General features: G+C 33.7%; 3 protein-coding genes across 3 annotated transcripts in view; all 3 read right to left on the reverse strand.

The window, feature by feature from the left end:
- On the reverse strand, positions 1,520–5,625 carry LOC18596039 (secreted acidic protein 1A). Its single transcript, XM_018122822.1, has 6 exons — positions 5,101–5,625; positions 3,901–4,201; positions 2,994–3,040; positions 2,638–2,751; positions 2,336–2,390; positions 1,520–1,533 (listed from the first exon to the last, which is right to left on the reverse strand). The coding sequence occupies exons 2-6, from the start codon at positions 3,920–3,922 to the stop codon at positions 1,520–1,522; spliced, it is 252 nt and encodes an 83-aa protein (XP_017978311.1). The 5' UTR covers positions 3,923–4,201; positions 5,101–5,625.
- LOC18596040 (acid phosphatase 1) lies at positions 8,522–10,146 on the reverse strand. The gene is made up of 3 exons (XM_007024276.2): positions 9,706–10,146; positions 8,965–9,174; positions 8,522–8,863 (listed from the first exon to the last, which is right to left on the reverse strand). Exons 1-3 carry the CDS (start codon positions 10,095–10,097, stop codon positions 8,686–8,688), a joined length of 780 nt encoding a protein of 259 aa, XP_007024338.2. The 5' UTR covers positions 10,098–10,146; the 3' UTR covers positions 8,522–8,685.
- LOC18596041 (probable mitochondrial-processing peptidase subunit alpha-1, mitochondrial) overlaps positions 15,266–18,092 on the reverse strand; it is a 5,921-nt gene continuing 3,094 nt past the window's right edge. Inside the window, 7 exon segments of the mRNA XM_018122506.1 lie at positions 15,266–15,623; positions 15,710–15,822; positions 16,905–16,954; positions 17,162–17,232; positions 17,381–17,450; positions 17,714–17,811; positions 18,034–18,092. The exon segment at positions 18,034–18,092 is cut by the window's right edge and continues 27 nt beyond it. Of these exon segments, the coding sequence (XP_017977995.1) occupies positions 15,565–15,623; positions 15,710–15,822; positions 16,905–16,954; positions 17,162–17,232; positions 17,381–17,450; positions 17,714–17,811; positions 18,034–18,092 (520 nt within the window). The 3' untranslated portion in view covers positions 15,266–15,564.

Below are 18,092 nucleotides of genomic sequence, written 5' to 3' on the forward strand. Positions count from 1 at the left end.
CTCAGTTTCTTGTTAATATATTGCAAATGGAAAATAAAATTATGTCCCAAAAAAGAAAGAAAACAAAAAATTGGGCTGCCTGTATTTGCTATTTTAAAGTAGCTTGACTTAATCTACTTGCAGGCCTCGAGGGCATTGCTCGTTCAACAAATTTAAGGCTTTGAGTTTCGAGTGGTAGAGCACTTTAAAATTAAGGGTTTTACAAAAGAAAAAACACAAGAATTAAATATTTTTTATGAGAATAAATAATCTGCTTGACAACAAAAATGTCAAAAGGTTTTTATTTTAACATATAAACTTGACTTGCTCCACTATAAATTATTTTCCTTGCGAAAACATCTCCAATTCAACATTCTTCTCCAATTTGCTCTACTGCTGCTCTAAAACTGCACTGCTTTCTCCTGTAAACATTTTCAACCCATGCTTTAGAACAACTTCTTCCAAACTAGTTATACCAAGTAACTTATCAAACAAGGTACCCAACTTTTTCTCAAAATCAAAAACTTTTTAACTATGTGAATTGGAAAAAAGTTGGGTTGGGTCATTTTTTTTTGACGAAACACTGTAACATAGCTTCCAATAAGAAATGCCAAAAGCAGGTGATAATGGGAGGAACAAATGCTACGAGATGTTCATACAATCATAGGGGTGATAACCTGTATGATGAGAATGGGAGGTGTGGCGTTGGTTTCTTAGCAGAAATTATGAGGAAGTATTTGGAATTGTTTGTAATAGAATGAGGGGGTAATCCACGGATCTCTGTTTCACTTGATTGGGGAGAGGCGTTGAGTTTATCAATAATTGCTTGTGCTGATTGTTGATCATGCATGTAAATGCCATCAACGTATCTTGTTTTGATTTAATATAATAATTAATAATATGATGACTTAATTAACAATATATGTATGTGTGTATATATATATTAAGAATCTAAAATTCTTTTGGCGATACAATGGACTCGAATTAGGCTTCCAACTGATAACATTTGATGAGTTTTAAAGAACGAAACAGAGAATGTGAAAGACACAAGCATATCATATTCATATGCTTTGACAAAAATTGCAGAGAGATAGATAGAAACGGAATAGGTAGAGCAGAACCTAACCACTTAGAGGGTGGCTAGTCACCAACGGAGAACAATTTATTGTTTTACCTACCAAAGGGAATATGGCATCTCCACATTTTTATATACAAAAACCTAAAACTGAAGAGAACAAAATAGGAGAGTGAAAACCAAATTTAAATAAAAATTAATATATTATTTGTCTAATAGGTTCCTCCACGGTAAACATATGGTTAAAATCCGATTTGCTTTTCAGCATGCCCTCTTCAATGTATCTAATGTGTTATGGTGAAATTTACACGGTGTAAGTTATCAAAGGTTGGTTTATCCTCACAGCCAGCAGGCACCATGTCTAAATGAACTTTAAAAAATCCACCATTCCAATTGAAGAGCAATATTTCCATGTTGTCAGACGAATCCCCCAAGGGTATTGAAACTTTCTCCATTGGACAACTACTATATAGGTTCATCTGCAATCTGCTGGTGCACAGGTTGATGTAAATGCACAAGAACTTGCAGCCCGGAGAACAGTGATAAGATGTGTTCAAGAGTATGGGCTAGAAGCTGACTACCCACTTGACCCACTCCAGGAAAGGTTTGCTCAACTGGAAAAATAAAAATCAGATAATAGGAAGAGAGCAGGAGATTCTGGTAAACATCAGCAGCCAAAGAAGTCAAGACCCAACGTGAGATTTCGAGGATTTCGTGGACCTCCTTGCAGGCAGGCTGCACCTGTTTACAACAATAGGTCTGCATATGCAGGAATGCCCGAAAGATATCCTCATGCTGGTCCTAAACTCTACAATTATCAAATCCCAAACCAACCTGCTTATCCTCCACAAGCCAATGATCAAAGATTATACTACTATTCTCAAGATGACAGAGGTCCAGCTCCCTCATGTAATGCAGCTACATCTAACTATGGAAGCTATGGTGGTAGTGGACAGCCATATATGTAGTTCTTGATAGAGAAGTTTACATAGATGCAAAAGATTAGTTGATCAGATTCTTTGCCCCTCTTTGGTACTAATGTAGCCCCCTTTTTTTGAGGCTTCTATTATCAAATGCCTTAAAAACCATGTAGTGTTATAGATTGAGCTTGCTATGTAATTTTCCATCGACCAACAACTTACTAGATATGCTAATGTAGGACATTGTACTTTACTTTTCAAAAAAAAAAACCATTAGCCGCCTCTTAGAGCAGAAATCAAAAAGTTCACAAGTATCTGATGTGTCGCAGAAACTAAGCAGAAGAAAAAAGAAAATGCCTACCATCATTGCCATCTTCTTGGTTATAATCATCTTCATCATCATCAAAATGTTCATTCTGCAAGATTGTAAACATTATTGGCAACATTGCTTTTAAAAATTCCAAACCAACATACAACTATTGTTTTTGTTTCTCTATGAGAAGCGTCAGCTTGAATTCCAATAAAAAAAGCTATTCTTTTCATTTAAAGTTTAATGGATCCTTTCAAACTTTCTCCAACCAGGATATTGCCTTTCACATAAAACTAAAAGGGAATAACAAATGCTGATATCATGTGAATTAGCATCGAAAACTTCATGCTGAACTCATTATAATCTCCATCATCACTGTATGATTCATCAGACAGTTCTCCTGGTTCTTCCTCTCTATTGTCTTCTTCTCCATCACCTTTCTTTTCCTTTCCTTCTTTGTCTTGATCCTATCAAGTAGGAAGATGAAACAATTACCATTAGGAATCTATTGAGACAAACAAGCATCCATAATGAGAAAGATTTGACAAAACACAAAAGAACATTTTAAACTAAACTTTTTATTAGCAAAAAAGGTCAAGAGAAAAAGAAAGTAGAGAATGAAATGATCCAAGTTCCAACAGGTTCAGAAGCCGTTCGACCGAAGTCCAAAATATATGCGCACATGAGACGACATGCTTGGACAATTTACCTCAAAACCCTTTTCAAATTTCTCGAACATATCTAATTTCTCCAAGCCTGTGCACAAATAAGAAAAATGTAAATTAGTTAAAGGAAAAATGTATATCAGTTTAACTAAAGGATCATTTCGTAAGGCACCTTTGGTTTTACAAAGAACAAAGAGAAAACATCTAATTCTAGACAAATAAGTTATTTCCTTCTTGTAGCAAAGACTCCGAAGACCAGCCATTAAGACTGGTGCATTCACCAAGAAATTAAAGGCATCAGAACTACATCAATCTGAATGCTGCCAGAAAGAAATTGAAACAAGAATTTACTCAAAAAAGCTAGTCAGTCTGATAACCTTAGGGGAAACCAGAATATGTTAAGATGTAGCTACTCTTCTTATGCCGTTGAATAGAAAATCACTTGACAATGATGGTTAGCACAAAGGTTAGGTTGCTCCATTCTGACTTGGAGGTTATGGGTTCAAGTTGAAGATAAAAAAAATATATACTCCTGTTTGCACATTGAAAAAACGAAAACAAATGGGATAGAACGTATCATTCAAAATCATTTATTTTTCCTACTTGAAACTATCATTTGCTCACAATGGTCCACCTACTCTAGGGTCATTGCAAAGAAAATATTATATTCTGAAATAAATTACAAGAATGTAGTTAAAAATGGTTGCCTAGCCCATTAAACAGCTCTATAATGGTGTGGTGGCTGCTAGCTTAGTGACTATAGAATCACATTTAAGATTAGTAATGCTCTGTGTATCATATAAACATGAAAAAGGCTGAAATTGAAATGTGCAACTTCAAAAAATAATGTCCATTAAAGGAATCCATTTGCTGTCTATTACTCCATGCAATAAATATATAATATAAAATACCCAAAAACAAGTAAGCAATAGACATGATATCTTGTCAAACCTGAGTCTTGATTCCATTGCATCTTTTTGGAGCTTCGCTGACCTCTCCTTAAATCTGAGATTCACTATTCAATTAGACTGAACCAGCAAAGAAAGCGAAAGGTAAAAGCTAAAGTATTGCACATATTGTCTTGAATACCAAGTCAATATTTGCATAAGTTGTTTCAATTGTGAACCTCCAATCAGTTCTTTAGGAAAATTATGAGATTGGAGTTCTAGAATCTGGTTAAGACTATCGTGTTTTGAGGTGCTCTTCAGCTTCCACCAGTTAGAATATCTTTCTATGTCCATGCTCTGGCTTTCTAAAATCACATTCAGGAGAAAAAATAGTTTTAATATAGTTAAATATAAGAGCTATAAAATTGAAACAATATTAATACAAGCAAGAATCCGAGAGCCAACTGATGCAGCTGGCAAAATGGGGAAAGTCAAGAACTAAAAATATCAGATTGCAAATCAAAGAAAATTGGCAACTTTGACAAATTTGGCATATGTGGCACAAAATAACATCAGATTTCAAAGTCGTCAATCAAGCATAATAATGAGGAATGCAATGGTGTGAAACTAATATTTATAATAAAGGCAAAACATGATGTTCATGTTGTTTTGGGATATAAAATGTGGAAATTCAGGGAATATCTCTAGAAACATTGGGATGTGAAAGTTTTTCTGAGGCTGCCCTCAAAATATTGAATATACATTCAATTTTCAATATTTCTGCAAGCAGTTTGAGAAACAGGACAATCACTGCACTGAAATCATTGCAGAAATAGTATAATAATGACACAGCTAGACATTTGGCATAGAATGTACAGGCAATAAGAGGTTGCAAAGTGTTTACTGTGTCCATATAGTTAAACTGCTACCCGGGTTTAATTAAGCGATATCTAAAGGAAAGTCAATGAGCACAGTTCTCCTAACTTGAACACAACTGAAAGAAGCTGCTTCTTTGTTATCTTAAGAAGCATCCTTGAACAGTAGTCCTCTCACATTTTCAAATATTCTTAATTTCCTAAGCCTGGACAAGAATATATAGGTTGAAATTTTATGATAAACTTTGTTGAGTTCTTTTGACGCAACAAGATCATTCACTTGAAGCATATTCAATGTGTTTACAACTATGAAATTTGCTACCAACTCTAACTAATCAAAAGCTAAATTCTGAAATCTAGAAAGATTTTAGAGAGTTTCAAATACTCACTCTTGGAAGCATTTTCTTCAAGATAGTAGGAGAGGCTTTCCAATAGTTTTGCAACCTTGAATTCCAAATGACTAAGGTCTTCTCTTCTGGCACACCTTTTACATCAGGTAATTCAACATCCTGCGAATCGCCCAAAGTTCATCTTCATTCATTATGTATAGTTTACAGAGAGCTCTAAGCCCATGCCCAGAAAACAACAAGTTGAGGATACTTAGAGGGAAAAGCACAACTGGCTCAGGCTTAAAATACCCAGAAAAGCCACCTCCTCCATATCCCCTTCCTCGTCCACGTCCCCTACTAAACCGTCCACCGACTACCCACCCAAAAAAATTATAATTTCAGTTCCAATTCTAATATGTTCCAACCATTCTAAGAAGATACAATGTCAAGCAACCTTGTAAAGAAAATAAAAGAATATACACGAAAGGTAAGAATGCCTGACTGACTGATCTGACGGTTAACAGTTTGGTGGAATACGACGTTGGAGTGAGGAGGCCGCTTGAATGGAGCCTGCGCCAAGTTGAAAACGCTAGATGAATAGGAATGACGGCGTACAAGAAGCCCAAGGGAAAAGAAGCGGGCTGCCACCTTTACTAGGCCTACAACTAAAATGGGCCTGAGCAAGATCCAAAAATCAAATTGAAGCTCAGCCTAGAACTCTGTTGGGCGTCTGGTACGAGAGATTTTTTAACATTTTCTTGCATTGTGCGCTATAAAATTGCATTAAAGTGAAATATTACATAGAATTTTGGGACAATTGTTTTTAGTATTCAAAGATAAAAATGTTTTCAAAATAACTTTATTTTTAATTTTAACTATTTTTAATCAAGAAAAAATATTTTTGAATAAAATTATCTTTAATGAAATCTCTTTATATTCAAAAGCACGTATTGAAAAAAATATTATTACACGTTATGTTGAAAGAAAGATTGTTGCACATAATGTTTGAGGTGTTTAACTCCAAAAGTTTATATCCTAGTGAATATAAGGATAAAAATCAAGTTACATGTTTTATTTAAAAAATATTATTGTTACATGTCATATTTAAAAATATATTGTTACGCACTAAATTTAATGTGTTTAATTCTAAAAGTTTATGTTCCAATAAAAAACAAAATTAAAAATGTTGTTAGACACCATATTTAACGTGTTTAATTCTAAGATTTTATGTTTTAATGAAAAAACAAAAATAGAGACTAAGTTACACGCTATGTTGAACAAAAAATTGTTACACGTCATGTTTAAGGTGTTTTATTATAAGAGTTTATATTCTAGTGAAATACAAAGATAGAGACCAAGTTACCCGTTATATTTAAAAAATATTGTTATGACATGCCATTTAAAAAAAAAAGTTATTATACGCCTTTTTAAAAAAAAAAATTGTTATACGTCATGTTTAAGGTATTTAACTCTAAGTGTTTATGTCTTAGTGAAATATAAAGATAGAAATCAAGTTACATGTCATATTGTTACACGCAATGTTTAAGATGTTTAACTTCATGAGTTTCTGTCCTAATGAAATACAAAGATAGAGATAAAGCTACATTCTATGTTTAAACCATGACATATTCAATAGATTTACTACATGCTAAGTGCATTAGAGTTGTTACATGTAGGCATAACGTGTGACAACTTTGGACAGTATTCTAATTTATAGATTTCACTTATTTAACTTCAACCCATTAACTTTAGAATTCTATGAATGTACACCTATAAATCCAAAACATATATTGATATCATCTCTACTATTTAGTTTGTAGATCAACGACGATATAACGAGAAATAGATAGAGAGAGATGACGATGATGGTAAACTTAGAGAGAGCTAAATGGCAGGAAAGAGAAATCAAGAGTATAGTAGACGGATACGGAAGAGAGAAATCGATAATATTAGAGAGAGCTAGGTGGCGAGAGAGAAATTGGGAGCACAATAGATAGATGTTGGAGAGAGAAAGCGAGAGGAAAAATTATGATAAATAGTTTAATTTATTTAAAATGAATTTAAGGGCATTTTTGTCAAGGTATGACAAAACTTGGGTAAAAATAATTAACTTTATATAAAAAGGCTATTTTTGAAATAACCATATGAGGTTGAACATTTTTCACAATTTCTTTTAGAATTTTTATCTATTTAGTCCTCCTATCCCAAAATTGGTTAATTTAGTCTTACATTTGGAAATGTTGTGCAATTGAGTCCTTTTACTTAACTCCAATAAAATTGACTGTTAATGGTGTTGACGTGACATTGACATGTCAAATGATGCTGATGTAACACTAACGTGTTATAATTTTTTTTGGTATGTTAGTATTTTTGTGTCACATTAAAAGAATTAAATTAAACAAAATAGTACAAAAACTAAATTGAACAAAATACTGAATAAAACTCTATAGTTTAGCAACTTCATCGGTATTTTTATCCTTTTTCGTATCATGTTCCATATGGGTATGTTAGCCTACCCTATAGGCTAGAATAGTGTAAGAAGTGTATGAAATCTTGAAATAGTATAGTTGAATGTAAGTTTTGCTTATAATATGAAATATTGTAGTTAAATGCAATTTTACTTGTAATATGAAATCCTGTTATCTTTTGTTTTATTGATCTATTTATGCAATCTAAGAAGAAATATATCATGAAATGATATCATTGTATTAACTTCCCATTTACTTTGGGAACCAAGAAAATATAACAATTTGGTTAAATTTACAAACCAATTACAAAAATATCCACTTTAGTTACAAAAAAGATCACGTTTACTTACAAAAATATAAACTTTGGTTACAAAAAGAATTATAATATCCATTTAGTTTCAAAAATAATTGATGCAACAATCCAAATAATAACAACAACCAATATGGCAAATCAATCAAAATATCAACCACACAGCATCATCAGACTTTTCTAATGCTTTTTTAAGTTGAAACTGATGCACCATCTAGCAAATCAGCAGCAGCAAAGGACTTTGATTTGCTTTTTTGTTTCTATTGTGCAGTGTTATGTGGCAATAACAACAAATTCAATATCTTAAATACAAAAATAAGACAACAGCTTTATCAATACAATGCAATTAATTTTCTTCTTGTCAATAAGTTCCTAATAGATATGAATGACGTAAAATTTTAATTGTCAATTGCAATTACCAATTGATTTTTCCTGCCAATAAAGGAAGGGAACTACCAGAGGCAGAGGGAAAGGGCTAGTAAAGGTCCTGTCTTTATAAAAATTTTAAAATTTTAAAACTTTTTCTTATTTTGTTTTTAAATTTTATAGTTTTGCTCTTACTTTTTTTTTAAAAAAAAAGTTATAATTTTGTCTCTACAAATATTGAACTTCTAGTATGATTACTTTATAGACATTGTTTTCACTCCCAAACATAAAATCTTGACTCCACTACTGAAAACTACAATTGATTTCAATTGTTCCATTCACCAAGCAAAGTGCATTATGCAATGAAAGTTCATTATTATTTCCGTAATTCATATAAAAATGTGCTCGAGCCTCGTTCTTTTAAGGCTTTTGAAAATTAGGTAACAGGCACTTTACCGGTTTCACATTTTACATGATAATAAGACCTTAACCTATTAATTTTCAACTGATGTAGTACATTGGGTCAGGCATCTTGAACGTCCTGTTGCCTACATCAGTCCCTAGGAGATCGCTCCATTGATCACCCATGTTCCCAATGATTTTATACCCACTCATCGCTAGCTTCTTTCTTTCACTTGATTTGTATACCACTGCTGATTTGCCCGAATAAGATGAACCCCTGCATCCAAAAATGTCACCAAACAAACATCAGAACAAGAAATGATGGATGACCGACCCTGTTCACTATGCATCCTATATGAGGTAGGGAAGCTTACTTACTTGAGTATGAGTTTCTCCCAAGTTTGATATCCAGCTTTTCTTAGATTATTAGCTGTTACACTTCTTTGATATTCTGGTCTTCCTGTTAAGAAAACCACCTTGGTCCCAAGAGACAATAGCTTCTTGTACAGGTTAAGAGTTTCTGGCAAAGCTGGGGCTTTGCCTTCCATTACCCATTTGTTGAATAAAGTGGGGTTATACGGCTCCACCCTGGAATTTCCATGCCATAGAAAACACGTCAAACACCAAATTTTGCTTTCAGTTGTAAATATTAATGTATCCAATCATTTAAGAGAATATACGTGTATACTCTTTCTTCTTTTTCTTTTGCACCTCCCTTATCATATCTTCTTTTTATAAATAATTAATTAATCTTTCCTTTTTGTGTGAGTGATAGAACCCATTACTTTTACTACTTAGACTCCACAAGCTTAAGCGGAGCATGTGAGACGAAAATTGAAGTCAAAAGAAAAAAAAAGTTTAAAGTCACGCATATGGCCTGAAATTCGCTTCTGCTTTGCATTGCAGAACTAAATTTAAACACAATCTATGATGCATCATAAACATTTATATAGCCTATTGCACGTTGCTAATACGAGCTACACTTTTTAAAAGATATAGTTTGTTTAAACATTGTTATGATCTTTATATCGTAAGCAATCAAGAAAGGTTACACTTTATAATCAAAAAATAGTATTTGATAAATAATAGACTTCATTTTCTGCATGATTGCGTACGTACCCGAATCCATGCTGAGCATAATAAGGCAAGTTGGAGAGGGCGGTCTCATCTATGTCGAAGACCCAAACGTCCTTGCAGTCTCTGGCCAGGCTGAGGCTTTGGGCGTAGAGAAGAGCCTGATTAGCTACCACTCTCGAGTCTTTTCTGTATTGGTGGCCTAACATGTAATGCCCCACGTACTCCTTACACTCTTCCGGAACAGTAATCCAGCCTACAACGTTATTAGTTTCGACGCCAAGTCGCCAGCTCAGGCATGATAAGCCGGGTACATGGTTACCGGCGGCGCCGGATTGTGGGCGGAGGAGGTGAATTTTGTGGGTGACAGTGTCCTGGTCTGATCCCTGTGAAATTCCTAGAGTTGTGGCAAGAAATAGAAATAAAAACAATGCCATGTTGTGTAGTTGTAGAAAAAGTATTGAAGGAGCTGAGAATTTGCTGCTTGCTGCCTCTTGGATATGCCGATTTGGCTAGTTTAAATAGGCTTAGATACTGGTTAGGTGACCTCTTTTTTAGTATTTAATTATCTGGCTGTCCTTATCCATTTTATGACAAATATTTGTAAACTTATATTTGGGCAAATTAATTGTATATATTTTGTAAAACCAAAAATAAAAACTAACAACTGAGACTATAATCTACCTTCCATTCTAAAATAAATTATACACAAGAATAAAAATCTCCTGTAAGGATCATTAAAACATCATATGGATTAACCTAATTGCATTAGTTTCCCATTATCCCACTTCAGTTTGCTTTTCATGAAAGATATATTTGAGATTGGGAGTACTTGATTTCTTTCATTTTATATCCTTCTTGTTTTTCTTCTTTCATTTTTGTTCCTGCAACTATATATCTGATGCATTAACTTTTTTTCAAATTTAATTACATATTGCTATTCGATTTAAAGGTAAGTTTTACTTACACTTCTAGTGATTTTAATTTTTGTTCATATGGAATTTTGTGATTTTATTTTCAATTAGCATAGAGTAGATATTTTTTTTTCTCAATTAGTATTTTGAAAATAATTTCTATCTCACAGGGGATTAAACTCTTAATTTTGCTCACTAAAATTTTCAAAATAATCTCTTATAGAATAGAGGATTTTTGTAGTTTTATTTGATAAAATTAACAGTCCAAACTCTTATATATAGAATAGAAGTTAGCCATAAGATGCTAACTGGAAAAAAAATATTTCCATATTGTTAATTGAAAACAAAAATTACAAAGTATCACGTGAAAGAAATTTGAAATTATAAAAGATATAAATAGTGTTTATTATAAATTTTAAGGTGTCAACTCAAATCTCTCAAGCGGCTTAACCTACATTCAAGTAGATTGAATGAATTGAATCTTGATTGTTGTAAATGCATCTAATAGATAAAAGTCAAAAGTTATGTGGAAACAACATTTCCATTAGTTTAGTGCAATAGATTAAACATTTGAGAATGATATTAGCATTATTAATATGTTCTTGTTTTCACACTTCCTTTAGACACATGATTGAGGAAAAGTTCTTTATAAATTAAAATAAATCAAGTATTTGAAATTGTTAAATTGTTGAAATAAAGTTGACATGACATATAATCCATGCCGAGCAACAACTTTAAATATGTGATTCATGTTTATTAAAGAATCTAAAGAAAAGGATATAAAGACCCTTTTGGTACATTTGGGCTTAGCTCAAGTGGTAAAGGTGGGTGGGATTTAGGTAAAAATCCTAAATTTTAAGTCATATTACTTTCTCTTGTAGGAAAAAAAAACCAAAAGAAGACCCTTAAATACATATATTGTGTAATTATCAATCTCCAAAATTTCACTGTGCTAGCAAATGTATGCATTTAACCTACCATTGCATCATGATGTGTATGTGTGTGGACAGAGTTAGAGAAAGGAGTTGATGTGGATGACTTCATAATGATTTTAAGTGAATATTTGAAGGATGGATTTACCTCAAATGGAGAAATGTGTTACAAGTGATCCATTGGATCACAATACACAAAAAAGCAAAGTCAAAGGAAGATATTTAGGGATCTTTAGCATTCTAACAGACACCATTACAAGTTTTAAGGATCCTTGTTTTCCCCTCTTTAATTTCTTCTTGCAAGAAAACCTAGACTCACTATCCAAGAAGAGGTGGGAAAAAGCGTTAGATTCACTGAACCAAACATTGCAGCTGTGTAGTTGGAAAGGAGAATTCCAGAACACAAGCCCACCTCTACTGAATAATGGACCCTTTGACTCTTTGTAGTTTGTAAGACATGCTTATCACTAATCACTTTGACAAGAGAGGCCAAAAAAAAAAAAAAGGAAGAAAAACAGGGTCATCCAACAAATTGTTTTCCATCAGAACAGTGTGGTAAAGGGGGTTTATAGATGATAAAACAAAAAAAAAAAAGGGACAACCGACAACCTTAAAGTAATAACATTGAGAGCGACATTAATTTGGAAAGTTGTAAAAGAGGGATAGGCGCGTGAATTCATGGGAGACAAAAGCTCTTTCACCGCGATCTCTGTGTTCACTCAAGATCTCAACTATAGAAACTAACCAGAGGCAACGGTAGATGTGACCATGTCAATTGCTTCAATCCTATGCTCTTTAAGCTTTTCCTTTCGGAAACTGACCCTTACAGTTCCCCCTATGTGTTTGCTCTTTTCAGCATTGAGTAATAAAATTAATGTCTTGCTATTTAAAAAACAAATTACGATGATGCACTTTCTTAATCTTGTATAAACATATTAATTAAAAATAAAATAGTATTAGAAACATTTATTTATTAAATTTTCTTTCTTATTTTTAAAATTCCTTTTTTCTAAAAATTTGTTGTTTTGATAGTAGGATGGAAAGTATGAAACATGGATATAGGTCACCAAACTGTCTAATTACTGCTGCATGACGATCCAAATGCGGTGCACAGTGAAATGATTGAGTTTGAAGAATCGTTAAGTCACGATCAGAGGCCACAAACTATTAATCTGGTCCTAGGTCGACTGAGTGAGCTTGAGCTTGAGCTTGAGCTTGAGCTGCACTAATTTATTCAATATTTCAACCATCAGTTCTTCTCCGACCCAGTCTCACTCTCACTATGTACCACTTTTGAGTTCAACCATCTTCTTTTCCTGACCATTAATTTTGGCTTTTCTTTTTCTTTTCCTTTTTTGGTAATATTTCATTTTGAACAGAGCATATAGCATTTCCCCACCCAATGCCAATCACCCTACTTCCCATGTAGTGCATCTCTGCCTCGGCCACAGCTTGTTTGGGCTTTAAATATATTGTTTGAATGTTCTTTGGTAATTTGAGCTTAATTTAATAGTCTTTTTAACGATATTTTTCTTTTATATTTAACTGTATGTTGTACATTTGACTGCACAATATATAAAATTGAACAGTATTTTGAGTGGAAATGTTGTTAACTGACCATAAATATGCCAAAAAAAATTCTGTCTTAAAATGAAAAAAAAATAAGAAAGCACAGATACGAAGTTAACAACTCTTAAGAGAGGGCAAGCATAGGTAATATATGGTATTTGCAATATAGATACATAAATTTAAACCTATGGTTGAAGGATTGAAGCACCACACCTTGTTTTCTTTTTAATATTAAACCTTTTTGCTCATACCAATCATATAATTGTTGCAAGTTGCAAACTTTGAAGCGATGTAGAGCATTGGATTCGGCATTTTGAGTGTACGATTGCCAGCATTGTTGCCCGACAAATCGCTCAATTGATCTCCCTTGTTCTCAAGGATTCTAATATCCCGTGCTGCTACAAGCTCTGTCCTTTTCTTCTACTTGTACACGACTGCTGCAGTTTCCTTTTCAGAGGTTTGCCTGTTTCCAAAAAATCAATCATTAAGATTTTCTATACACAAATGTAACATGTACAATAATTCCATAGAGAGCAAAATGAAGTTGATTACCACTGTATGGTTTACAAATTAAATTTTTTAATGATTTTCGGTAAATTTTATATCCATTTGTGCTGATTTTAGATACTAATTCAAATGTCTAGATATACGTATATATGTATGTAGATAGAATAATAATCCTAAGTTGGTCATGCTTTGTTGGTTTTAGCCTTTAATGGCCTGCGAAAGTAGGAAGTAGATAGATAATAATATTTTTGAGCTTGAAGAAGAAAACACGTAGAACATTAATGATTTGTGGTGACCCAGGAAAAGTCCATTGTTCAGGAGAAAGATGGAAGTAAATAGAAAACAATAGCAAAATTTCATAATTAATGCTTAATTAATTACTTTAGAATGAGCTTCTCCCAGGTGTGATAAGTTAACCCCACCTTGTTCATATTTTGTTGAGTGATTTGTCTTAAGTTTTGTGCTTAATTTCTTGTCAAAATGACAATCTTGAAACCGATGGGGATGCAGTAGTTACTTATTGTATAGACATGTATTGGTGTCGCTGTCGATGCTGGTGCTATGCCCTTGCCCTGAAATATTAATCAAAATAAAAGACAATGCCCATAGTTTGCCATACAAAAAAGTATCAAAGTTGGTTCAATTCAATTATTGGGAATAGAGACAATCTCTTTTTACCCTTGGTTTTAGCTTTAGTGAACCTCGTTACATACCATTGAAGGCAGCTGAAATATCGTATTCATTTCTCATTTTGTATGCTTATAACAAAAGTGCATGCCTTTCAGAAGGAAACATGTATAATTTTCACACACTTGTGGAACCACATCCAGGTCACGTCTCGGATGTTATCTGTTTCCAAGGCCAGACGCCAGCTAAGGCAGTTGACACCTGGAATGTGGTGGTGACCGGCCAGCAGCGCCAGATTGTGGTCGTTGAAGGTGATTTTGGTGGGAAAACATAGGATGAGCATAATGAAAATGGACAGGTTAATTATCGCTAAAGTGTTACCAATGAGAAAAAAAACAGTGGGATGTTGAATTTTGGCATGCACATTGGTTTTCTACTTCAATAATGAGTACGCTCTATCCAACCAAAAATAATTGAAGCAAACTAGAGCGTTAGCGTGCAAATAATTGAGGAACTGATGTCAAACAAACATTTTAAGCAACGGAAGGACTACCTCTTGGCCATTAAACAGTTACAAGTTTGTGCTTCGTGGGCACGGCTTCTGCCTACTACTGGGACATCGGCTAGCCGATAGCAATGGTCTTTGCTTGGCCTAATTAGCTTTTAATGTTGGCTGGGACTGAAAACCAACCTTCTTCTCTTGCACATACGGTAGATGACTAGCAATGAGCAACTGCTCTGCTTGCGACAAAAACCAAAAAACACACAACTTAATGTATAGTTATAATTAGAGAGTGAGAATGAGTTATTAGAGCACCTCTTGCTAAATAAGGCTAAATTAAAACTAGTTTTACTTGGAAAATATTAGTGAGTAATAAAAGGTGGACAACGTACGCATTGGATGTGTTTTTCACTTGAACCTCTGATAATTAAATTAGCATAGTGGCTGAGGCACAAAAAGTAAGAAGTTGGTTAAATTAGGAAACAATATTAGAGAGCATGAAAAGATATAATATACCTAATCATTTATAAAGTTAAGACCTTGATTTGTGAGAATTACCCCCGCTAAAAAACCTTGGCTGACTTATTATTCCACTGAGGAGCAACATGTTCATAAACAAAATCTGAGTAAATACACATGTATGTAGGGATTTGGGAACATATAGCATAATGTAAAAGGCAATATTTGGGATACAATACTTGTCAAGTTGCACTTCTTGCAACCCAATAATCAAATTTAAAATGAAAAATTAAAATTTGTAGTAGTTACATATACTACCAAAAAAGTTTTAGGATATCAGCAGCTGCCCGCATTGCCACCATTGTAAACCCACCTCTGGCTCAAAATTCAATCATTACACTCGTTTCGCATGAAACTTGCTGCTAACTGACTCATAGCTTGGGACATTAATAACTGCCAAGCAAGAAGGGTAAAGCATCTCATAATCAGATTACAACAAGACTTTGGATCAAATAGTTCCCAGGCAATCAGATACTTACCATCACCATACGATGCCATTGTTAGAGGTGAGGATAAAATCTTCTTAGCCATATCAGCAATGTCGCGCAAAGTGACTTCATCTACCATTTTTAAAAACGATTGTACAGATTTCCTGAGAAGAAATAAGACAAATTACGTTACAGAAAAACAAATTGCATATTCCCTTTCATGAGGCAAAATTATAGTAGAATTTAAGCACCACTTCCAAGTAAAATCCATAAGAAAACAACACACCTAGACATTAAATTCTTTTGGCACTATTTGTCACAGTACATATCATTCCCTTCAAATACAAGTTGAGAAGCCTAGAATCAAGTGACTAAGCCTATTCCATTAAGTGATTTGTTTTTTAATGATTTTGAAAGGTTGATAACACAGTGCAACCTCCACTGAAGAAGAGAATAACAGCAAACAAGTTTTCATGGCCAGTTCAGACTAGACATGAACTCATTAGCAAAGCAACCATCTAAGGGATTTTCACCAAGTAATTATTATCAAAGCATGATTAGTATAGCCCAACGTTTGGGTTGCAGAGGCAAAAGAGGATGTCAAAACATGTTTGAAACTAGAACATAAGAAAACTTATTTTACAAAATAGTAACAATTAATATGAATTTCACAATTCAAATGAGCAGAAATTTTTACTAACCATAGAGAATAAATAAAATAATGCTATAGTACATCACAAACTCACAATAAGGTCATTTGGCTCATATGACCATTTTCAAAATATAAGCATTTAAATTAATTACTAATTCAAATTTTTTTGACGTCATGAAACCACAGTTGTCGTAACCAATTTCGGACAAGTACACAAGTACCCTCTGTAGCAGGGTATATGTTTGCAGGTGAAAAAAATTACAGAGAGGTTTCTGCTTGGAGCTTTGACAGTCTATAGTGAAATTTTGATAAAGCATTATTGGGGGTAAAAGAATTGAAGTTGCAACCATATACGATTTAAGTGCCAAATTTTTCTAATATAATCTCTAAAAATGAGGAAAATTACACTTGTAACTAGAATTAAATATCACAAGCCTGTAATTTTGTGTTCTCCATAAACCATTTTCTCACATGCATGTCTTACCTGCATAAAGATGCAGGTCAAAACATAGATTTCTTAGATTAGGTGTAGGTGATCATGTCTGAATGCATAGGATAGATACAGAAAGAGGAATTTAAAGTCCATAAACACACCTTTCTCCATATGTTAAAATCTGCCTTCCAATATCTTCTGCCACAATCATCTGATAAATACAACTAATATTACAACTCTTTTAACAAAACATAGAACAATATAGCAAAAACCAACAAATTGGTTAAGAAAGTATTGCAATTAATATAACTGGCCAGAACAATGCACAACTCTAAATGGATTTTGAAGTGTGTGTGTGTGTGTTGGGGGGAGGGGGGGGGGGGGGGGAGGAGGAGAGAGAGAGAGAGAGAAATCATACTCTAGATTCTAGATTCATCAGTACTGCAGATTTTGTGGCCTCTTGTGCACGTTTTATCATTAGCCGAGAAACTGCCACCAAGATGAGTTCAAAAATTTGTAAAGAATGAAAAGAAAACAAAAAGAGCAGGGGTAGCAATGATGAAAAAACTTGCCATGCGAAAAGGAGTGGCCAAAAAACATAAAGGCAAAAAATAAGAAAAATGCAACGCAAGCAAACCTGCTCCTTCTGCCAATAAAAGTAATTCTTCTGCTGCTATGTCAACTGCTTTTGACACAAAATCAGAGCTCTGGCACAAAAATTGAGCACTCTCAACTTTTTGTAATTCAAAAGGTGGGCAAGCAGAATATTTACAGACCCAATTAAAATAATTACCACTTAATTAATTTGATTCTGAAAGATCAAAATGCATTACTGAAAAAACTAAGAGATAGAAACTTATAAAGTGCTATAATAAAGACCGTATGCACATCTGCACATACATGTGCACACACTGCTACAAAATTTTTGAGCGAACAAACAGGGAAGAAGAGTATGTAATGATAGCCTTACTGTGCTACCATAGATGCCAAACAATCCAGTATTATTGAAGATGCTGTTGAATGCAGAAAAAGATTGAATCTGCTGATACTCATTCAATACACGGAGATCTGTCCAAGCAGAACAAAGAAAAGGAAAATTAAGCACATATATGCTTAGGCATGAGAGAGGTTCAGCATGAAATACATGCAAAAACTGGTGCTATTTCACCATTAACAGGAAGAATGAAAGTTTATTGCGAAACAAATTTTGTTTGAAAAATGACATCAGCTAAAATCAAATGCAAATTGTCAAGCATGGAGAATTTTATGGCAGATAAAAGAAAAACTCACATAGCCGTGAGTGCATCCCTTTCCCTGGACCCCCAGCTGAAAATGAGCCACCTCCTCCC

Source organism: Theobroma cacao, chromosome 6 (genome assembly GCF_000208745.1).
Source record: "Theobroma cacao cultivar B97-61/B2 chromosome 6, Criollo_cocoa_genome_V2, whole genome shotgun sequence".
Taxonomy (NCBI): Eukaryota; Viridiplantae; Streptophyta; class Magnoliopsida; order Malvales; family Malvaceae; genus Theobroma; species Theobroma cacao.